Source organism: Platalea leucorodia, assembly GCF_965183815.1.
Source record: "Platalea leucorodia genome assembly, chromosome: 10".
Lineage (NCBI taxonomy): Eukaryota > Metazoa > Chordata > Aves > Pelecaniformes > Threskiornithidae > Platalea > Platalea leucorodia.
In genome coordinates this window covers 24,960,207-24,983,121 of record NC_138832.1, presented here as the reverse complement: position 1 = coordinate 24,983,121, position 22,915 = coordinate 24,960,207, and the positions used below count along the sequence as shown (strand labels likewise).

The following is a 22,915-nucleotide window of genomic DNA, read 5'->3' as shown; positions in this document are numbered from 1 at the left end:
CTCTCGCTGCCCGGCGGGGAGGGGAGGTTGGAGCAGGAGCCTCTGCCGGCACAGGAGCGGTGCCGGGGCTCTGGACCTGCCATGGGCACGGGGAAGGGCCTGGTCTGTGCTGTGCTCGCCAGCGCCCAGGCTTTGGCTTGGCAGCGCGGAGGTGGCTGTCGTTAGCGGAGCTGGGAGGATGCGGCACAACCACCCCATCGCCCTCCCTCCCCAAAATGCACCTCGGAGGGCGGCAGGTGGGCTCGGGACTGACCCTGGTGGGAGCTGGCTGCGGCCAACCCAGGCCGGCCGCCGCTTCCGAGGAGCCGCGCTGGCATGCCTGAGACGAGCCGCGTCGGTGCCCCTCAGCCCCACAAAGCCAGCGCAAAGCAGCGTTTTGGCCGGGAACAGGGACACGGGTGTGGGTTTTCTAGGGCTCCAGCAGCGTTGCAGCTGCAGGATAAGGATACCATCACGAACTTTGATTTTGGTTTTAAAGTCTGACCAGCTCCCGCAGGAGCGATCATGGCGGGCTCCGGATACCCTGGGCGAGGTGCTGGTGGCACCTGGCTTTCCTGTGCTGCTCCAAATTGGGCAGAGGACACCCAGCGCAATCCTCCCCCGTGCCAGGAGACCTGACAGCCCCTCCTCAGCCGCCGAGGGCTTGGCCGCGCATCCTCAGCCCGGCAGAAATCCCACCCAGCTGCCGCGGGTGCCCTTCCCCTGCATCGTTGTGGTGAAGCTGGTGAATGATGGTAGGCATCCAGGGACCCGTTTTCCTGCCGCTTTGCAGCCCCGGGGGTCGGGGCCGGCCGGTGGGCGAGCGGGGAAGCGTCTCACAGCTGGTTTGACTTCAGTGTGTGTGTGTGCACGTGTGGTTATGGATGCACGTGTGGTTTGTATTTGTGGTCCGCAGAGGGAGCAAGGCAGGGACCTGCGTCCTGTATCGAAAGCAATTGTAAATGAACAAGGGCAATGAAAAAAGCCCTAAATAAATCACTGAAAGTAAATACTCTCCAGTTTTGGCTGCATTTGCATGAAGATAAATGTGGAAAGCTGGTCCTGGCAGAGCCAAGTGACGCTCTCCCGTGCCACCTTGCCGGGCTCGCTGGGGTGAGCCCTCTCGCCCATCAGAGCAGCGCTGGGGCTGGTTGCAAGTTAATGTCAGCACAGACCAGCAGCAGCAAAAGCCCCCCGTGCCGCCGGTAGCCTTTGCACTCCCGTGTCTAAGGCTTTCCCCAGCTACAGGGGCCTCCAGGTTCTCCTGGCCTGCACCCAGGGGTTCCCGCTGCTGGAGAGGACCTGAGGCTCGCGTGGCTCCAAGCCCGTGGGGATCGGACCCCCCGTCACCCGGCGGCTGCAGCCAGAGCAGGTCTGTGCGATGCTCCCGAGCGGCTCAGCGGGGACCCCTTCCCCTGCCAGCCTGCTTGGGGCCCGAAGGCTGCTCTGCTCCTGGTTAAAGCCACGAGGCCGACTGCGTTTCCCAGTGCGGACCAGCTTCCAGACTGGTGGGCAGGGTGGGGAGCGGCCGTGGAGCGCGGCTCCCAGCGGCGCAGGGAGCGCGGGATGTGCTCCTGCCAGGTGCAGGCAGGGGCCTGTTTGACAAAGCACAGTGGACCAGGAGGAAGCCTAATATTTATAATGCCTAAAGTTGTCTTGAACCCCTGACCTTGATGCTGTCTTCAAACAGGAATAGAAAAATGCGTGTTTAGTTCACTGCTTGTTTGATATTTAGAGAAAAAAGAAAATTGAGAAGTTGTTGCTCGTCATGCACATAACTAAATAAAATATGAACATCGGTGCTTGCACATCAGTGCCATGTTATTCGGCTCCTTCGGTTGCGTGCCAAATATATTTATGTTGCATCTGGTCACCTGCAGGTAAATGGGGTGCAGCTGGTGAGCTGCTTTGTGGGAGGTGCCGAAAAGGGTTTGATCCTGGCGGGGTATTTCGCGAGCTGTACGGCCGCAGCCAGCTCGGGCTGGGAAAAGCGCGGCTGCTTTCCCCCGGTGACCGCGTCCTGCGCTCTTCCTCTCCGGGCCCGCCGGCCCCGCGCGAGCCGGCTCCCATCGCCTGGGCGGCCTGGCCCCTTCGTCTCACCGAGCGCCCGTGACTTTTGCTCAAGGACGTGGTGGTGTTTCCTTTTTATCTCTTTTTCTCACTTCTCTCCCCAGTTGTAGAGAAATCAACTCTTCTGTATTTTAGGCCAGAAGGTGAATGTTTGGGGAAATTATGAGCCTGTTATAATGCAATTAAAAAACAACCCCTATGATTGCTGTAATTTATATATACCTACAAAATAACCAGCTGGTGTAATCAAAGCTTCTAGCGTATTTTATTTGTTTCAGCAAATCAAACAGGAGGAAATGGGTCCATCTGCATTTTCACGTGCTGCACGAGGGTCTGCAGCAGCCAGAGCCGCCTCCCACGGAAGCCCGGCAAAGGGAGCAGCGAGGGAGGGTGCTTGCTGCTTGAGCCATCACTAACACGAGTGAAACGCTGCCGGCTGCTTCAGCATCCCTGCAGTACCAGCGGGCACTTAACCAGGGGAGGAGTGCTCAGGGGCAGGTTTTGGGCACGTTTGGGGATGGGGGAGGAGTGATGCTGTCCCCTGGAAGAGTGGGGATGCTGCATATGTGTTTTGGACTCGTGTGCTTCAAGGAGTGTATCTCGAGCTCATCTCCCTTCCCTCCCTGCCCTCCATCAACAGCCTGGAACATTAAAGCAGATCGGCTGCAATTTCAAAGCTGTGACTTCAGTGCAGCCGAGTTGGTGATGAGGAAGATAATTAGCAAGTTAAATGTTCAATGCTTTAGTCAAATTATGTTTAATAATATTGAGCTATAAGGAAAGAGGGTGGCAGGAACTGTTAGCAGCTGGCTTTTTCATTATCGATACAGCGTTGTTGTGCAAAGCACTTTCCACTTAATGAAGGCACCCTGGGTTTTATTTCATTTTTCAAGCCCTCTTCTGTGTTCTGCTTCACCCGCCGTTGGCTAGCAATTTGCAGAATTGCAAAAGAGCTCGGAGTATTTTAGGAGCCAGTGGTTTTTTGGGAATGAATGCTTTGCCTGTGCTTCATGACTATGATTCAAGTTCTGTTGGCTAACTAGCCCCCAAATTATCTGTGCGTGCAGAGAAAGGCCGTGTTTATGGGTCTGCTGGAGTCTTGATGAAAGCCTCGGACTGCAGTTTCTAGTCGAGGATGAATAAAACACTGCAGGGATCCTCTTCCAGCCCTGAAGTTTAAAATATTAATAGGATATCATTTTCCCGACAAACGTTGCAACAGGTAGTGAGCACTTTTGTTATAGAACGTTTCCTCTTAGCGGAGCCGCGTATTTTAATGTAAATGCAGTGTCACTTAAATTATTGATATCCAAAAAAATACGAGTCCACTGTGTGTCCACAGATATCGAAGTCTTTTCAAACGGGCTCTTTCTCCGCGCTCCGCTGGATCGCGTTCTGCTCCATGAACGTTGCAGCCTGCGGGCGCCAAAAGGGACCGCGCTCCCCGGGCATCCCCGCGCCGCTCGGGCTGCGGTCCGCCGGGCGTGATCCGCTCCCGCCAGCAACAGGCAGCGGGGCCGGGGAGCTGGGAAGGGGAGGGCAGGCAGCTTGCGGCAGGGCCCACAGCCTCCTCCCGGGGGCCTCTTATCTCCGGTACCAACAGAGGATGAGGAGGGGAGAGCAGGGGTGGAAAATAGCAGCGCTTCATTCGGAGCGGGCAGGCTTCCCGGCTGGCCATGGAAGCAGAATGGCTCTTTATACTCGTATAAAAGGTGGGACGTGGTGGGAGGGAACGGCCGAACTTGGCTGGGTTTTGGCAGCGGCGGGCAGCCTGGCAGGGGCTGGGGAGGGTTGTGCCCCCGCCGCTTGGCAGAGGCTGCTGGCGGCGCGCGCGGGGCGAGCTGTCCCTGCGGCTCCGTGGGGAGCTGCCACATTGCTCTCCCTGCCTGCGCCTCTGCTGCTCCAGTGGAGATGCTTTGCAAAGGACAGAAATCCCTCTCTGATGGTTCAGCAGGCTCTTGTTTGGCTTCCTCACCACGTGCAAAACACAACTGATGACGAAAATAGCCCCGCTGGCTTCTTTCCTGGTAGAAACGCGGGGAGCGGCACGTTTAGTCTCTCCCACCTTGTCAGAGGGTTCAGCAGCAGCGAGTGGTTTGAGAACATTTTTGAGAAACTTAGATACTCCTGATGATTTTCCAGCTGCCTATAAAGTTTTCCAGGGAACACAGGAGAAACTTAGCCTTGCTGCAGGAACACAACACACCCCGGCTTCTCAAACCGCCTCCAGAAAGGAGCAGCCAAGGGCAGACACCCACGCCGTCCCCTCCGGCTGGTGACCTCCTCGGGGCCGCCGCGGTGCCAAGCTCGGTGGCTCCCCCGCCTTGGGCCGAGCACTTGCGCGACCCACCAGCACGGGCAGGAGCTGCCAAGAAACCCGAGAGCCTTTGCCCAAAGTTATTCAAGTAGTTGCTCCCTCAGGCAGCGTGTTGGGTGGCAAGCGGTCTTGGTTGCTAATGGGGGACTGGGGACACTCCTCTAGCTTTACTGATCTTTTGGTTTTTTCTCTTTCTCCTCTCCCATTTCTGGACTCGCAGCAAACCCTGGAGACGAATCTCACCAACCTGGTTAAACGCAACAGTGAACTGGAGAATCAGATGGCCAAGCTGATACAGATCTGCCAGCAAGTGGAGGTTGGTGAGAGCCGTCGGGGGACGGGGGGTGATGGGGAAGGTGCACTGGGAAGCTCCTGGCTCGAGTATGGGATGCACGGGATTGCTCCTGTGTCCTTTCCCCGGGGGCTGCCCTGGGAGCAGGGATGAGTGTGTGGTGGGAAGCATCACTGACGCCGAGGGGCCAGTGGGAGGCTTCGTTGAGGCTGAATTGCGTCGGAGAGTTTAGTGCCAAATGATGGAGGACACGGGGATGGTTCCCAGGGGTCTGTAGGGTCTGAAGGTGGCATGACTGGGAGCCACTGGGAAGAGACAGAGGCTGCTGGGCTGGCTCAGGAAGGGAGGACCTGCTGGCTGCTCCGTGCACGGGAGCGGAGGGTGCTTTCGGTTGAAGCCGGGCTGACACCGAGCACGCAAACACAGCTCAGCTCTCAGAGAGGGGGGAAGCAGGGTTACCCCTTGTAGCTGCCTTCTGCGATCAGGTGCAGTTCTGCTGGCAGCTCCTGTTTCCTTTGGTGCACAGGTGGGATCTGCTGGGGCTGAATGCTGAAAAACCTCGTCTGCAGCTGGAAGGCATTAGTGAGAGTTTGCTTTGGATGCTCAACGTGCTATAGCCTGCACCCTGCCTTCAAACTCTGGAGCATCTCCAGCTGCGCTCCCAGAAACAACAAATCCTTTTGACCATGATGCCTCTGTGCTTCAAATTCCCCATGAAACTCTGGGCTAGTTACACCTCCTCTTTCTTGTCTGGGGGTGCTGTTAAAGTAAACTAGTTAATATTTGCAGAGCACTTGAATATCAAAGTGCCGAGCACTCTGGAAGGAAATTGCTAGCTGTGCCTGCAGAGCGGCCTTGGAGCAGCGCGCCGCAGCCACGGCCGGGCAGCCCCGCGGAGCAGGACCAGCCGCCCTCACGGCCGGCCCAAGAAGGGAGTCGTGGTCGCGTAAGGGCAGCTTGTGTCAAAACTGCATCTGCCCAGGCAGGTGTGGAAGCTGTGGCAGGGGTCCTTCTCAGCTCCAGGGTGCTCGTACTGTGTTAGTTATATTTTAACCATTTCCTCTTGGGAAGGAGAGGGTGGGACCCCACCGTGCTGGGGTGGGTTGAGCAAAAGTCCTCTCCACAGCCTGATGGAGAGGAGGGAAGCAATGGGTGTCTGCAGGTGCGGGCAAGGAAGCAATATAAAATCCCCACAGCTGCTTCCAAGCATTTAATGGGTGGGATGTGCTCTCCTCTGGGAGGTGTTTGGGCTGTAGCAGATCGCCATCCCAGGAGCGAAGCCAAGCAGCTCAGGTCAGCCTGGAGGTCAGAGGGGGATAGAGGCACAGGCAGTGATCCTGGGAACATCGGGGTGTGCCGTGGGTGAGACGGTCCTCCCCTCTGCAGGGCTGGGTGGGTGCTTTCCAACGCAGCCCTCCCTTCTGGGGCGCGGCGGCTGTTACTCCCGGCACTGACGCTCCCCGGGGCTGCTGCATCCACCATGGCGAGCTGGGGCTGCGCCGCCTTTGCAGGCACGTCCTTTGTGCTGGAGAGGGATGAGCCTGCATCTTCCACAGGGCTTGGGTGAACCAGGGCTGGTATGAGGACTCCTCTTCCCAAGGGAATAGAGGGGGGGTCAGGTGTGATTTGGGGAAGCCCTTTGGGGGTAAGGTCCTTTGCGTGGTGAGGCACCCACAGCCATGCTGATGGGGCTGAGCCTGCTGGTGAAATCAAGGCTCCTTTGAGTCTCTTTCCTCCTAAGCACTTTGGCATAGCCTTACTTTTCCTGTTAGCACAAGAGTGGTTTTCTGACCTTTGCTGTAAAAAGAGGACTCCCAGGCATTGCCTCCAGCTGCCGTATTGCCATTTTGCTGTGTGATTTGCTGCTAGCTGGGGCAGAAGCCCTGGAGAGCCTCTCTCATCCTGCGCTCCGTGACCTGAGTGTGGAAGTGGAGGGTCCCAGACAAGGAGGGCTGGAGGGGATCGTCCCCCGTGGGCGCCTGTCCCGAGGCGCACCGTGACGGTGGCTGTCCCACCCAGTCCTGAACGTGTGATGGAGATGCTGCCTCTTCCCGTGGCATCTGGCATTTCGTGCTCCTCCGTGCCAGGAGGTTTCGTTATTGGGGTTTTTTCAGGTCTTTTCACAGCACGGTTCTCCGTTTCTCTGCAATCCAGACTGTCTCCTTTTTGTCCATGCTTTCTTGGAGATGCAGTGCTCTGAACTGGTGCGGTTCCCCAGCCAGAGCAATGCTCTGCCCTTCTTCCAGTGCTCTGAGGAGAGAGGAAAGGGTTATTGTGGCTGTCTCTGGGTTATAATCCCATTTCTGTATCCCAGGGCTGTGGCTGCAATTTTCACACCTGTGTCTCCCCGGTAGTTTTTGAGCCGTCCCGCCTCAGACCCCCTCCGCAGGCTGCTGCTGGCTGCCGTTCCTCGGGACGGTGCAGAGCCCTGCGCTGGGCCTCGTCGAACCTCGCTCTGCTCCTTAAAGCTGTTTTCCTCATCTCTCTGATTCACTTCGGTTCCGGGCTGGCCTCACCCTGGGGCAGCGTAGGCAGTGACTTGTCCCCAGCCCCTGGGTTCGGGCGGGGATGTTGTCTTCATCCTGGCTGCGACAGCAGCTTCCCCTTGCAGGGCAAGGCTGGTTCCAGCCTTTCTGCGGGTTGCAGCGGCTGGTCGTCTTCCCCGCTTTCCTGCCTCCTCCCAAACACAGGCGCTCTGCCTCCCCGCATCCTTCCTGCTGTCAGAGATGGCGATGGCAATCTCTCCTGCCTGAGCTCTGCTTTCTGTAGCAGAATAGCAACATTCAGGCTTAAGCCAGCAGCAAGTGAGAAAGGCTTTGTAGAGGGGATTACAGAAAGCATCGGAGGAAGAGAGGAGATCACCTTTAATCCTGCTGAAGAAAGGGACTCGGCTGACCTTGCTGCTTTGACCACTTGATCTATGAAGCTCTTTGTGTTCCCGGTGTGCAATCAGGCATCTTTTGTTTGCCTCGCCAAGGGAAGTGTTTGTGCGCGCTGCGCGCGGGGAGCCTGTGCCAGCGGGCTGACGCTGCCTCTTGGCTGCGGCTCCGGAGTCGGGAGTTCATCCGCGATGCACTCCCGTGGAAAACGTTCAAGAGGAAGAAGGCGGTTAATGCCTTACTGTTGTTTCAAAGTGCACATACCAATTAATAGCAAATTAATTTGCAGCTTTGTTTACTGAAGTGATACATGGAGAGAGGCTGTCGCAATTAGTTTCTTCTTAATGGGCTATTGATTTTTTTGGTTGCTAAATTAAGCAGCGGTTCCTTGAACCGACACCTTCCCAGAGAATAAAAGCACCAGGCTGCTGCAGGGATCGCTGACGTGGACTCGGGCGAGTTTGCCAGCGCCTGAGCAAACATGAGGGCTATTTGCTTCACCCTTGGTCCCCCCAGCCCTGGCTGGGGGGAACGCAAGCCCTGCGGCTTCCCACGCGCCTTCCCGAGCTGCCTCGTGGGCCGAGCGGCCGGCGGGGGCGTGGGGGTGCTGCACGTGCTGACTGGAGTCGTTTGCCCGCAGCGAAGCGCGCAGGGATGTGTTTGCACAGGGAGCCGCAGCTTGTTCTTCGCCATCTGCATCTCGGAGGGTGACTGGGGCGCTCAGGCCGGGAAGGTTTCCCGCAGGCAGCGTCAGCGTTCTGTCCTTTGCTCGCTACGTAAGGCCCTTGTTGCTGTCCTGACGATCTGGAGAGAGGAGAAGCGTGCCAGCCCTGCCGTGTGCGCCACCGGCAGCTGCGAGCCGCCGTCGGACGCAGCTCGGTACGCGAGGAGGAAGGAGCTGAGACGCGCTCCGAGCTTCCATGCCGAAATAAGGAGCAGAGAAGTCACACCTGGGTCTTGCAGCACCGCTGGCCTTCCCGAGCGCGGCTGCGCCCGTGCACTCTCATTGTCCTGCGTCTCTCCGCTGGCGCGTCCTGGCGGGGAGAGGGATTCTTGGCTCGGCAGTAGGAACGGCTTTTGTCGGAGGTGTCTCTCCGGGGCTGCCTCTTCCCTCGGGGCTAAGCGGGTTTGGAGTGACAGTGGTAGAATAGGTAGCAAATGGATGGCTTGCAGGCAGAGGAGCCAGAAAGTCCTTGCAGAGCCGTGGCGACAGTCATCAGCACTCGCTGCTCTTGTAGGTCAGACTTTGACTCCAAGACCCCACCAGGGATGGAGCAGGGATGCATCTGGATGTGCCAGGACGATGGGATGTCTTTCCAAACCTCCTCCTCTGAATCCAGCTCCAGCATCTTAATGAGCTGACCTCTGAAGAACTGAAAGCTATTTGGTATTTCTTTCTGATTCTGGAAGTTTCAGGCCTCTAGGCTGTCGTTTTCTACGTGGTTTAGGAGTTTTCAGCTTTGTCAGTCCTTCTGCTTAAAATAACAGTTGAAATACATCTCTAAGCCTTACTAAATATGCAGTCCTGCCCTTCAGAGGCACCTTTTCAGAGAGCACATTAAAGTGTGAAGTAGGAAATATCTCTGCCCCTCTATGTGAGTCTGAATGCAGGGGATTTTGCTTTTGAGCTATTTGTGGACATTGCATATAGGCGGACCCATGCGATCCCAACATGCTCTGCCCACCAAGTCACGTTCAGTGTCAGCCCCGTGTTACGCCCAGGACGCTGCCACCAGCACCCCGAGGCGCAGAGGCGGGCGCTCCAGAGCAGAGCATCGCCAGCGTCCCCAGGCCACGGAGCCGCGAGGAGTGACTGCCTCCGGCACGGTGCGTGGGAGGCTGCTGCTGAGAGAGGGCGAAGGGACCGAATCCCGCAACAGCGAGCGAAGTGTGGACCGAAGAGAGCAGGTAGCGACCCTACAGAGAAGCTGAGTTTGTAAAATACCAGGGTGGGTAGCGAGATGGCACCCCCCCCGATGTCCCCGTTGGGGAGGGCAGGAGGAGGTGCTGCCTGCGCGGCCGCTCCTGCGCAGCGGGATGGTGGCCCTCTGCGCCACGGCAGCCACAGGGCTGGCCTCGGCACAAACCGCTGCGTGTCCCCTGGGGCACGGCTGCCTCGCTGCACCGTCAGAAACCTGTTGATGGGTCTGGGGGGGCAGCGCTGCGGGGTGGGATAGGGTCCTCGGCTCCATCTCAGGGCTGGGTGCTGGTGCCCGGGTGTGGAGGCGGAGGTTTGCCCATGAATCGCCTCAGGCTGCGATGGTGTTCCTCTTCCCTCCAGCTGCAGCGTGAGCTTTGTCCGGGTCTGAGTTGTACCATTTGCTTTTTACTGTAGGGCTGCATTGTCCCTAGCACATTTCCACCCCCACCACGCGCACTGAGAAGGGTGAAGTATTTTTTTCCCCCTTCTTATTGCCTAAAGGCTCTCCCCCAGGCCCAGCTTTCCCACAGTTGTAGCAGCCGCTGAGTCTTCACCCCCAAGTGCAGCATTTACCTGGGAACTAGTTCATCCTAATAAAAAGTGTTTTGGCCAGTATCTAGCTGTGCCTGAGCCAGGGCTTTTGCCAGCAGAGCTGTGTTGGTCTGAAATGCCACCTCCGTGCTCTGCTTGCGCTTTGCGGGTGGGACCCTGGCCTGGAAACGCGCCTTTTGGGACAGAAGGCAGCTGGGGAGAGGGACCCCGGTGGCCTCTGCGGCTTCAGCTGCCTTCAGTCTCCCAGAGCATGAACGCTGGCTGAGCTGCGGGTTTCTTGCCCTGGGTAGGTTTTCAGATTTAGGATTAATTTAACCAGGAGCCCCGGATTTGTGCCTGGCATGCCAGGCTGGAGGGGGAGCGTGGTGCTTGCTAAAGGACCCCCCCTTCTCCTGCTGTTGTTTTTGCAGTCCTGGCACCCCGGGCTCCCTCCTGCCAGCAACAGCAAGCACCGGGGCTGCAAACACTTGCAAACAGCCCTGATTTTGGGCTCCTGGGCAATTGGAGTGATGGCCACCTCTGTCTGCACTCGTGCCTCGAGCGGCGAGCGGGCTGCCAGCATCCTCTGCGCCAGCCTGGGTCGCAAGGCAGCGCTGCCGCCTTTGCTGCTGCCGGCACAGGTTGCTGCAGGCTCCGAACCCTGGCTCTGATTTCCCCCCCTGCTACCTTGCAGCAGATTTGGAAGGTTATCCACTGTTTTTTCTCAGTGGAGTTATCTTTGCAGACCATCAGCTGTCTCCCACTTCAGCGTTGCATAATCTGCTGGCCAGGTTTAAAAAAAGATCTTGTATCAAATATGTTTAACTCTGGGTTGCCTTCAGACTTCTCCACTGTTTCACATAGCTCTGAGAGTACAAAATGAAGAAAACCTATTTATGTCCTCTACTATACCGTTTAATTTAAGTGATAGGGCTCAATTCCCCTTCTGTAAAGTGTATCCCCCTTTCTTGCGCATCCCCCCGAGGATGCTGGTCTTTCCTGGAGACAGAGGACTGAAACCTCTGCCTGTGCTTTCACTGCATGCTTTGCATGCCTTCCTTTCAGCTTTAAAATTAAAAAAAACCCAACCTGTGTATTTGAAGCCTGAAAAGGGGGTCCAGCAGGGATTAATTAGCCTAAATTAAGCAGGACATGTGCAGCTTTTTTTGTAGAAACAAGGTGCTGCTTCCTTCCGCCTCCTGGGGCTGACACCGTGCTCATCTCCGCTTGTTGGAGGGGCAGGGCGGGACCCCCGCTGCCTGCATCCTCATCATCCCGGCTCTCCGAAGGGCGCTCCGCCTTCCCGCCGGCAGCACCAGCTGGGGTTCACCTGGAGGAGCTGCAATTCAGACAAATCCTCCAGCCCCTCCGCTCCTGACCACCCTGGGGAGGGCTCCTGCGCTCTGAGGCCACCAGCGTCCTACCTGGCGCTCCCGGCACCTGCGTGGCAGAGCCCGGCTGGGCACGGACGGCTCCTGCGCCCACAGCAGTGATGTCTGTGCAGAAGGACCGATGGCCGTGGGAGCTCTATGAAGAAGGAAATTGTCAATGCATCTCCTACTTGGCCTTCTCTGCTCTTCTTTGAAGTCTTATGGGACAAGTCTGCCATCGTGTCCTGCTGCCTTCTCTCGCTGCCCCCCTGCCCTTGTCTCAGCCAGGGAACACGGCTCTGTAGCTCGGGGTGATGAGGGTTTACGGGTCCCTTCTCCAAGGGTGAGAAGGCCGCCTTGAGTAGCATCTTCCAGAGCAAAGCTCCGGAATCAGTCGCTCAGGAGTCCAAACCAAATGGAGGAGCCACATGTGCTGGTCTCCCCTGTTCGCAGCATCTGTCCCTTCGTACCCGAGGAGCTGGAGTGTCTCCTTGCTGCTTTCCCCAAACGCACGTTGCGAGCCACGCAGCCTGCTGGCAATGCCCTGCCTGGCTGGGGGGTATCTTGCTGGTCAGCAGGGGAGGGTTTGAGCATCTCCAGGCTCCCCTTGTCCTGAGCCCAGAGCAGAATCCATTAGGGGATGGTGCCCCAGTTTAGGAAGTGAACTGCAAGTGCAGTAGGAAATTTGCCTTAAGCTGGAGGAAAGCTTAAAGACTTATTGTGGTCTGGGCACGCATCCTGCCAAACCTTTGCACTATGAGAAGATGGGGCTTTTTAGAGCAGCAGGTGCTGTCAGCAGCATCTGGAACTCTTATTTTTTTTTTTTTTTTAGGGGCAAGGTGGCTATTTGTAAAAGGCTTTGCTCAGAAAGCTGCCTCCCAGGAGGTGCTGCGGCCCCGGGGGCCCTGCTGAGAGCATCCCACAGCACCGGGAGGGGGAAGGCTTTTCCTCCCCGGGGCCTGCGCCGTGCTGCAGAGTTCGGGGCTGCAGCCCTGCACAGTGAGCGGCCGGAGCAGAGTTGGGGAGGCTACACCAGCCCAGCTTGCCTGGAGTTGTTGCTGCCTTGAGCTGGTTCAGCCCTTTCATTAAGACCCCACACGGCGTTTCCCGATGTGCCCTTTGCAGCTGTGCAGCCCCCCGCGGGCTCTGCCTGCGCTCCCTCCCTCTGCCTGCACCAAGCGGCTGCTTTTGGTCTCACTTTTGCAGATGCTTTGAAGTCACGGCCACCCTTGCTCTTCCAAGCAGGGTACTCTCATCCATTTTTAAACCTCTTCTTGCTTTAAGTAGCACATGGGCACTGCCGTGGTGTCGGTGCCTGAGGGACCTGTGAGTTTTGCTTGGGAGGAGAGGGCAGCGAAGCTCGCTTCTTCTGCAAGAAGCCTGCACTGCTCACCTCGAAGCAGGACGGCCAGGGCAGGATAACGGCCAGGGCAGGATAACCCCCAGCTGCCCCACGGCCGAGGGCAGGATGGGGATCACGCGGGAGTGCCGAGAGCCGCCCAAGCGGTGCAGCTGTGGCTGTGCAGAGCACCCCAAAACATGCAGCCTGCCCAGGGAAGGGAGCTGGAGAGATCCCTGAGCATCCCTGCACGGGGCTGGCACAGGCCAGCGCTGGGCGTCAGCGCTGTCCAGTGGTACCCGAGCTTTGGTGGAAAGTGCTGCAGCCATGACTGTGGGGTGCCGCGCCCCGGCAGGGCTGAGCCGGGCTGGGCAGCAGTGGCAGCAGGGGCTTGCTGCTCCCGGGCTGCCACCTCGCCGCAGCCCGTGGCCCAGGTCCCGGGGAGGGGGCAGCACCTGCGGAGGAGCGTGTGCCCCACAAGCCACCCAGCACGGCCCCGTCACCCAGCACCGACGCTGGATGTGCAGCGAGGAGGGCTTCACACCCTTCTCTGGCCTTTTTCCTTCCTCCAGCTGGGGTGGCAATGGATGCAGGTGGGCCAGCCTGCTTCTGTCTGTGTTGCAGGGCTGTTAGCTCCGGCCCGGCTCAACCCCTGGCAGCCAGCAGAGCTGGGGCCCAGCGTGGAGGATATCTATTGCATCTCTCCCGGCCTGAGCTGGCAGAGCCGCGGGGCTGCCGGGCTCAGGGACGAGGGTGTCCCTCCTAACGGCGTGTACTTTTGCTGTTCCTGGCCAGGTGAACACAGCCATGCATGAGGCCAAGCTGATGGAGGAGTGTGATGAGCTCATGGAGATCATCCGCCAGCGCAAGCAGGTCATCGCTGTCAAGATCAAGGAGACGAAGGTAAGGAGGGCCAGCTCGTGTGTCCGGGCTTCGAGGGTCCCCTCCTGGGCCCGTGGGGTGGCTGCTGCAGCGTCTGTCCTGCCTCTCCGGGGACAGCCCAGCAGTTCGGCAGCCCGTGATGCTGGGACGTCCCAGCCACATGCAGAGGGGCTGCTAGTGGCGTGCGTTGCCTTGCCTGTGAAGGAATTGCTTTGGGCAGCCATCGGTGCGCCCAGCTTCATCTCCCTGCCGCCCCAAACGGCGTGCGAGTCCCGGTGTCCCTCGCTGCTGCTGTCCCCAGGGCTCTTCCACCGTGTGCTTGACGTGGCCGGAGGAGGGAAGGCGCATTGATTAGCATGACAAATTGGTGCAGTTGCTTGGATCAGTCCAGGCAGCTTCCTCAGGGCTTTTCTAACACTGCGGGGCTGATATCATAATGTAGAATTAATATGGAAGGGCCATGCGAGCCCTGCGCCGCAGATGCGTGAGAGGCTACGCGCTCTGCACTGCAGCGTAGCCGTAGGTGAGCTGGTTTCTCACCCTCTACTTTGCGAGGGTGTTTGGACCCTTCCTCCAGCCGTTCCCGGTGTCCTGGTTTTTCCTGGTGGTGTCCGTGCGATGGGGAGAGGCTGGAGGGATCAGCTGTAGCTCTGAGCAGCGCCCGCGGGAGTTTGCAGCATGCGTGCACAAGCCCTTTGCCTTTCTTACCGAGCTCAGACGTGCGTTAGGGTGCAGCTCTGCACCCGTCCCAGTGCCGATAGCTAAGCCGGGGAACAGCATCGCCCCAGATACGGATTTTTTTGGCAGGCAAAGGTTTGGGAGCGGGTTGCGCCGTGTGTGTACGCAAGAGAGCCAGCCAGCACGACTCTGGGACACCCTCGGCAGGAGTGCAAGCTTTAAAATGCGTGCTTTTATCCCAGCCACTTCAGGGAACATATTTTATGTAACGGTGCCTTCTGCTGGTCCATCTGTCTGTCTGCCTCTCACTTCCCACCCTCTCCCCCTAACATCTTTTGACCATGTTGTCCAGTTTCAGCCGTACTTGGCAGGGAGCTGGAGGGCTCAAAGATGTTATTTTCCTACAAACTGGCAGTGGGGCGGAGGAGAGAGGCCCCGATTAGTGCCCAAAGCCGCCAGCAGAAGAAACGCTCAGCTGCTTCTGAATTGCCAGGGTGGGAGCAGCAAGCTTGTGCCCACGTAGCTGCAAACCCAGCACCGCACCAGTGGGAGATGGATGTGGGGATGGTGGTACTGGCAGTATCAGGGAGGGGACTGGGTTTGGTTACCAAAGTTACCTGGAAACTGGAATAAGCCTCTTTGCTGGTGAAACTGGGCAGGAGATGGAAAAGTGCGGGTCTGCAGCACTGCAATGCCCCTCTGTAGCCTCCTGTGCTGCCGGCACCGGCCTGCGGGGAGGCTGGGCAGGGTTCCTCTGTTGCTTTCGACACCTCTGAGCAACGATTTCCAAGTGTGAACGGGAAGCCGCCTTTCCGAGGAGCCCCAGACACAAACATTGGAGAGTTTAAAAAGCTCCAAACACAAAAGAAAGGAGGAAGTGCCAGAGACTGCGGCTGGTTTGAAGTGCTCCGACTGCGGAGCGAGAAATACTGCTTTCCTGCTGAATTGCCATTTGGTTTTCCATTTGTTCTGGGCTGCTTTTCCTGACAAATGGCCCGACAGATGCATGGAGCAGCCTGATTGCATGGCGTTGGAAAGAATGGCAGGACCAAGAAGGAAAGTCTATGGAGGCAAAAGTGCCGAGGCGGCGGTTTGTCTCCAGCCGGAGCGCGGTCCTGGGAGGAACCGGCTGCTCCATCCCAGAGCTGCTTTGGTAGCTGTGCGGTGGAGCTCCTCCGCCTCCACAAGGGAGCGAGAGAGACGCAAGGGCCAGAGCAGCAGCCTGAAGTTTGTGCTTGGTCACGGGCGGGAGCGAGGGATGCCAGGCAAGGATGCGCGGAGGATGATGCCTGCCGTGCTCCTGGACAGTGCGCCTTTCACGTAAGGAAACCATCCCCAGCCTTTAGGTGTCTTTTATTCCAGTAATCCTAAAAAAGAACTCTTCCAAATGCATCACACACGTCTTTGGAAACCCGCCAGAGATTAGATACCGAGGAGCCCACGTGCAGCTCCAAGCTGGGCTCACACCTTGCAGGGCTCAGGTTCGTGCTCTGCCGGGGCTCGGATACCACCGCCCGTGAGACTGGGCAGCACCCCACGGCGAACGCGGCACCAGGGTGGTGGGGACACGTGGGAAGGAGCCAGGAGGCAGAGAAAATCGTCAGGGAGGGCACGAGAGGAGGAGCAGGAGGGAAGCAGGCAGCTGGGCTCCCCTGAAGAGCACTCTGCCACGCGCGGATCCGGCCGGCGGGTGCCAGCGCCCATCTTGCCTGCTCGGGGCACTGCAGGTGCTGGCGGCACGGCCCAGCCTGGCTGGCCTCAGGCCAGGGCATCTGCACCTCCTCTTCCCTTAGCCACGGCGGAGGCTTTGCCTGGGATTAATGCTGCAGGCTGTGGTCATTGCCGGGATGTGGCCGAGGAGAGCTGGCTCCGGGCACGCCGCGGCTCCTGGGAGCGAGTGTGGCGAGGGCAGGGGCTCTCCTGCCTCTCCCTGCCTGAGGCTGACAGCTACTCCAGAGCTCGCCGAGTCCTGCCTTGAAAGAAAAGTCATCTTATTTCTCTTCCTTATTCTCCTTTTGGTAATTTTTTTTCTGATGAGTCGGGCCATAAAATGAACCATCCATCAGCCCATTAAGCCCCAGCAGGAGAAGCGCTTCCTTGTGCAAATAGCCATTTCGAGCTGTGCCTGCCTGCTGCTAGCGGAGATGAGCTCCTGCTCCTCCCCGCTCCGCGCCGCCAGGGCACAGCTTGCTGCGGCGTGCCGCTCCTTGCCCTCTCCCCCGGCACTGTCCCCCGGGAGGCTCCCGGGGGTGGCAGCCCTCCCCGTCCCCGAGTCTTGGTGCTGGGGCGTTGCAGAGCTCCCGACCAGCCTAAGAGGATCCCCCCAGACCCCGGGGCCCTGGACGGACATGTCCCTCATTGCGCTTTCTGTCGCGGGTCTGTGCCACTTGTCTGACCCCCTTGTTTGGATGTCATTCATCCAAGCCAACACCTTCTTGCTCGCTAATGATCTTGCCAGTGCGCCGGGAAGCGAGAAGGACAGGAGAAGCAAATGGCAGTGGCTACGGAGTAACCCACGCCATCGTTTAGATGCTGCATCGCTGGCTTTGTTCATCCATGTCGTATCCCGTAAGCCAGCCAACTCCCCTCCTCTTCCCATGACTTCCCCCAGCCCTGCCCGGACACTGGCGCTGGGATGGGCTGGGTCTGCGTGGGATGCTGTCCTCGGAGGTGGGAAGTGGAGGCGGGCGGCTTGGGGAGGGGCAGGATCCCAAGGCAGGGGGAGAGACAGTGGTGAGAGCAGGGGCAGGTTGCCCAGAGGCTGTGGATGCCCCATCCCTGGAAGTGTTCAAGGTCAGGTTGGATGGGGCTTTGAGCAACCTCATCTAGTGAAAGGTGTCCCTGCCCACGGCAGCGGGGTTGGACTGGGTGGTCTTCAGAGGTGACTGTGTTTGCACACAACCTCGAGCCCTGTGGGAGCTGGGGGGGACGCTGCCAGGGCCGCGGGGAGTGAGGCCAGGTTTCCCAGGACAACCCCGGGAGCGTGCTGGGTGTGTGGCAGCTTGCAGGGCCCTGGCAGGAGTGTTTCTGAATTCACAGCGTTATTTGCTATCGCTGTAATTCAAACTCCATGTGAGCGTTAAGTCAACAGCGAATCGGAGCCCGTGAGTTCTTGCTGCAGTGGAAGCAGGCTGCGTGTCTGGTCCTGATAACAGCGGTGGCAGCAAATCCAAGTGTCATGCGGCGTAACAAGCGCTACCTGCTTCATCGGTCCTGCTCCCGGGCACCAGCACGCCAGCCCTGCTGGCTGTGCGCCTGGGAGCTGGCAAGCCTCTGGGGGGGAGCGGAGCGATTAAACCGCGGTGACGTGCTCCGCTGCCTCCTTCCCTCTCCCCCTCTCCTCCGCCTGCTCCCATCGTCCAGCTGCTCCTGGGCTCGTGGCTCTGCGCTGGGACCCGCAGCCGCGGTGTGGTCAGACCCATCCGGGATCTTCGCGGGGGCTGGAGCGGGTGCAGGGAGATGCTGCAGCCCAGCATCGTGCTGCGGGGACACGGGGCTGGGAGCTGATGTCCTCTAAAGGACATCAGGGAGAAGGAAGAGGGAGAACGTGTAGGGTTCCCTCATACCTTGGTCACCTAACAGCTCTGCCACCTCTGCTGACAAGTGACAGCTGCCTGGCCACGCGTCGTCACCTCCCAGGTTTCACCTGAGCTTCCTCGCTGCTTGCACGGAGCCAGCATGGGGCTGGCTAGGGCAGTAAATCGCACGGGGTGGGTGCCAGGGTCCGGCAGGCGTCTCTGCCGGGTGGCTGGGGCAGGCAGGTACCAAGGGCATCCTCACCTCTGATGGGCGATGTCCTTACCCATGCTGGCAATGCAGCGGGCGCTTCCCAAGGGATGCCTCACCCTGGGTGCCTTTGCAGAGCTCGCAGCGTGGGCTACAGGATGCCCAAGTGTCCTCACCTTGCTGGTGATCCACCCCCAGGTCCCATGCTGCAGCCCAGCGTGCTGCTCCGTGGCCGGTGCTGGAGTGGGTGCGGCTGGGTGGGTGCCGCGCTGGTCCCGCGGGGCTCCATCAGCTGGCACCCAGCCGTGTCGCAGGGTGCAATGGAAACCCCTGAGTGTTTGGGGGGATGCAAAGTCACGGCTTTTTCTTGGCTTGGGCTGCTCGGAGCTCATCTGTTGGCTTTTCACCCTTGGTCTTGTTTATTCTGAGCTCCTGCGGAGGTGCCAGGTGCTGCGGAAGGACGCCCGCAGCCGTGCAAGGGGAGCAGGGCCCTGCTGTCAGCCGGGGCATTAGCACGCTACTTAATCGTAAATGCACTGACAGCGCTGACGCCTCGGCAGAGCAGCTCGAGCAGCCTCTCCTCGCCGCCGGGAGCTCCTGCTCTGGCTTCCTGACGGATTTTCAAACCGCAGACGGGGAGGATTGACAACGTGCTGCAGGGCAGCGGCGGCGAGTGAGGAGCTGCCACCCGAGGAGCTCTGGGAGCCGCTGTCACGGCGGCTTCGCGAGGCTTGCCAAATGCCCCGCTCCCTTGTTAAAATAAAGGAAACGAGGAAATAATCGTGCAGACGAGCAGCAGGAGGTACCGGCTGCTCCCTTCGGAGGTGGGCGGGGAGAGCGGCCGGTGGTCGCGTGGAGCAGAGAGGACGTGGCGAAATCTCTGCCGCTGCGTTCTCGCAGGATGAGTCCAGCACTGTGCTTGGTTGCAAGTGCCTGCTAAATAAACAAGAGGAAATTACGTTCCCCTGGTTGGTGCCGCAGACGCGCTCCTGGAGGACCGCTCGTTTCATTTTAAGACACGTTTGTGCTGTTCGGGGGAGCCTCGTGTGGGATGCGGCTGCAGAGCACAGGGCAGAGGTCTGAGGTGGGATTTATCATTTCGGAATCGGCTGTTGCAGGTACTCCCAGCCCAGCTCCATCTGCTGAAATTTGCTTTCCCCTCCCCTGGGTGTCTGCGGGGTCCTTCACTGCAGATGCATGCAGGAACAGGGCACTGGGAATTTATATTTCATTAGCCAGTGCCTGGTTGCCCCTCTCAGGATGCTTTTCCAGATACAGAATTACTTCCAGCTTGGCTGTGAACATAATTCCCAGTGTGCTGATTTGCCTCCTTTCTTCTGTGTCTTTGCTGGTGCCGATGTAGGACCCAGGACTGCTCCTCCCGAATCAAAATGTTGTCTCTGGCACCAGCGAAGCATCAGACAGCCAGAGCAATGGTACAGCGGGTTTTAAACACGTGGTATTGACCTCAGCCACCTCCAGCTCCAGGCTTTCCTGAGCTCCCGCTCCCAGCTTGAACAGAACTACCCCAAAAATCAGTGTCGGCTCCTCTGCAACCTCCCTTTTCCCTCCCATCTGCTCTGCTCCCGGCTCGTGTTCGCCTTCTCCCATTTCCAGCGTGAAGCTGCCCGTTCTCTGACCAGCCCCCATTGCTTCTGGGGGTCCAGCCCTTTACCTCCCGCTCGGTGCCAGCCGCGCTCCGGGAGGCGAGGGGACCCTGCTGCAGGGTGCGAGCCCCGGGGCGACCGAACCTGGCCTGGGTGCGGGCTGACGGGCGGTCGGCGCCCGGGCTGGCTGCACGCGTGTGCGTGTTCACGCAGAGATGGGAGGGAAAGAAGGGGGTTGCATCTCGTGATTATTTTGTTGTCGGAGCTGTAGGCCTTAGTTCAGTAGACCCTACAGAAACACGACCATCGCAGTCCGTGAGCAGCGTCAGGGATGACCTGAGGCTTGTGCCTGCCTTTCCTTCAGCTTTGCCCTGGCTGCAGGGAGGAGGTGGGAGTTTCCAGGGGGCTTTCCCTGGTGCTCCAGCACAGGGTTCCTCTGAGACACGGAGATTTTTGCCTGAGAAACAACGTTTCTTCTGGTTCTTTGCTCCCCTGCTGCTGCTGAGCACCGGGACTTTGCAGAAGAGAGAAGAGGTGCCGTCAAACGCGTTCTCTTTGTTTATTCCTTAATGGCTCCTTCAGTGCTGTTGTAAGCCATCAGTAAATACCTTCCACAGAGCTTTGCGGGAAAGGACCAAAGTCCCAGCGCTGCTTTTCCCTAGCGTCACTTCATGTCCTCTTTTAAGCGGTGGCAGGGCCGGGCCCGAGTTTCCACTGGGCACGGCAGAGCCCTGGGCACAGGCTGCGCGGGAGGCGCGTGCGGACGGAGCAGGGCCCGTTCCAGCCACGTGCCCTGGTTTTGGGTGCAAGCTGGTGCCTGGGCTGGTTCTTCAGCTCCTCCTTCCCTGTGTTGTGGGCAACTCTCCTGTCCCGTCTTACTGCAGCACCTCACCTTTAATTGCAAAACGATTTGCGGCTGCAAATGTGATGTTTTCCAGCAGCTCTGCTGGGGCTGAGCCAGCGTGAGGTTTCCCTGCCCTGCGCTGAATTGCTTTGCAGGAGCGCTCCTCTCCCAGCCAAACCTGCCGAGAGCCGGCACGGAGGGGATGGCGTTGCATTTGCACGGGAGGAGCAGAGAGAGGATGCATCGCTCTCCTGCGTCGGTCAGGCGTGGGACCCTCAGAGCGGCGCGGAGGCTTTTCCCTGGGGTTTTCCCACCTGCAAGCAAAATTTAACACAGAAAGTGTGTTGCTGCTCTCCCTCCCCAGAGCCTTTGGGGCCTTTTCCGTGCCGTTTCACTGCTCCTTGCTCCCCCCGAGCAGCCCCTGGCTTAGGATGGGGTTTCCTCTGTGCTTTTCAAGCTACGTGCTGGCTTCTGGGCGCCTTTGCTTCCCTCTGCTCCCCCCGCAGGTGATGAAGCTGCGGAAGCTGGCCCAGCAGGTCGCTAACTGCCGGCAGTGTCTCGAGCGCTCGACGGTCCTCATCAACCAGGCAGAGCACATCCTGAAGGAGAACGACCACGCGCGGTTCCTGCAGACAGCCAGGAACGTGGCCGAGAGGTGGGCTGGCACGCGTGGCCCGGGGCACCGATGGGACGCGGCTGGAGTTGTCCCCGGGTCGCAGCTCCCTGCCCAGGGACACCCTGTCCTCCCCCCGCAGCCTTCCAGCATGCTGCCCGCAAATAAACGCCGGTCAGGGGAGTCGCCCGTTCCCATCCCTCGCAGGACAGGAGCTGCGTGGCAGGTCCTAATGATGCTGAACATCTTCTGTGGGAGCAAACATCGTTCCCTGGGGGGGGGGGGAAGTGGTGGAAATGCCAATCCGAAGGGAGCTTGGGGGGCAGTTGGGGCTGGGACCCCCCAAGAATGGAGCCCCCCCGTCTCTGGGGACCTGTCCCCAGGCGGGGCCGCCCTCCGGGGGCAGGAGCAGCGGTTAGCAGGTGCAGGCCGGTTTCCCGACGGCGGGTACCGTCACCACTGCTCGCACCCTTTTCATCGCCCGTCTTGCCGCTGCTGGGTGTCGGGAGCAGCACGCACCCTGATGTGTATTGATGGGCTCTTCTTTTCTTTCAGGGTCGCCATGGCAACTGCATCCTCTCAAGTTCTGATACCAGATATCAATTTTAATGATGCCTTTGAAAACTTTGCTTTAGATTTTTCCAGAGAGAAGAAGCTGCTGGAGGGGCTGGATTATCTAACCGGTGAGTGCAGAGGCGCGCTCCCCGCCGCCTGCGCCCCGCATCTTCCCCGCAGCCCTCCTCCCCGCGCCCGCCGAGGGCTGGCAGGCGTATTTTAAAGCAAACTAGGTTGCCACTCCTTCTCACGGGTAAAATGTGCCTGGTCAGCTGCGGCCGAGCGAGGCCGTGCTGTCACCAGGCCAGCGATGTGTGCCCCCGTCCTCTTTGTGCTCTGCCGCTCCCGGAGGGCAGGTGGAGACACAGGTGAAAAATGATGGTCTCCACGACCCGGGGAGGAGGCTGATGCCCATAAGGATCCGAGAGGGCGGATTACAGAGAGGGAACAGTAAATTAACCAATTCTTGTACTTCTAATGCACTGCATGCTTTATCATTTCCCTTTTGCTGCCCTTTTTGTGCATCTCTTGGTGCTAAATTACAAACAGACAGATAAAACGAGACGGTTGTTTGTGTTGAGAGACTCTGCTCCCTGCACAAGCCCATCTCTGTCCTTAAGGGAGCAAAAAAGCCCTAAGTATATTAAGAAAAGAAAGCACAACCTTACTGAAATACATTATCTGTGATCTCCCGCAGCACCGAACCCGCCGTCCGTCCGAGAGGAGCTTTGCACGGCCTCCCACGACACGATCACCGTCCACTGGATCTCGGAGGACGAGTTCAGCGTCAGCTCCTACGAGCTGCAGTACACCATCTTCACCGGCCAAGCCAACTTCATCAGTAAGTCGCTGCGCGCCGGCTCGGTTTGGGGACCATGGTCCGGTTTGGGAAGGAAAAGGTTCTCAGGGAGGTTTAAAGGCTGGGAATTAGGGGAGGAGACCACAATGAAGGATCCTGCGAGGACACTGCTCAGGGCTGTAATGAAAATGCTGGAGGACCCCCTGTGCTGGGGGTCCGTAGCTGAACTGTTCTGCCCTGCACTTGGTGTCTGCAGCCTCCGGCTCGCTGAAGCATCGGCGCGTTAGAGGCTCTCATCCGTCTCGCAGCTACCAGATCCGTGCATCTCGCACCGCGCCCTGGGATCATACGGGCAGGGCAGTGCCGGCTGCTCTGGGGGCTGATAATTAAGCATGACTTTTATACCCTCCATAACAATATTGAGGCACATCTCCAGGTAATTTTTCCTGAAAATAACTGCCGTACCTAATTATTTTTCCACACGGCCACAAATTTGCTTGGCAGGAATGGGAT

The 22,915-nt window shown here is 58.8% G+C and overlaps 1 protein-coding gene across 1 annotated transcript in view; it reads left to right on the top strand.

Moving 5' to 3' along the window:
* Positions 1-22,915, top strand: part of MID2 (midline 2) — a 111,398-nt gene that overhangs the window by 70,883 nt on the left and 17,600 nt on the right. The window contains exons 3-7 of the mRNA XM_082322844.1: positions 4,587-4,682; positions 13,494-13,601; positions 20,942-21,090; positions 21,604-21,731; positions 22,301-22,444. Of these exons, the coding sequence (XP_082178970.1) occupies positions 4,587-4,682; positions 13,494-13,601; positions 20,942-21,090; positions 21,604-21,731; positions 22,301-22,444 (625 nt within the window). The remainder of the gene's footprint in view (positions 1-4,586; positions 4,683-13,493; positions 13,602-20,941; positions 21,091-21,603; positions 21,732-22,300; positions 22,445-22,915) is intronic.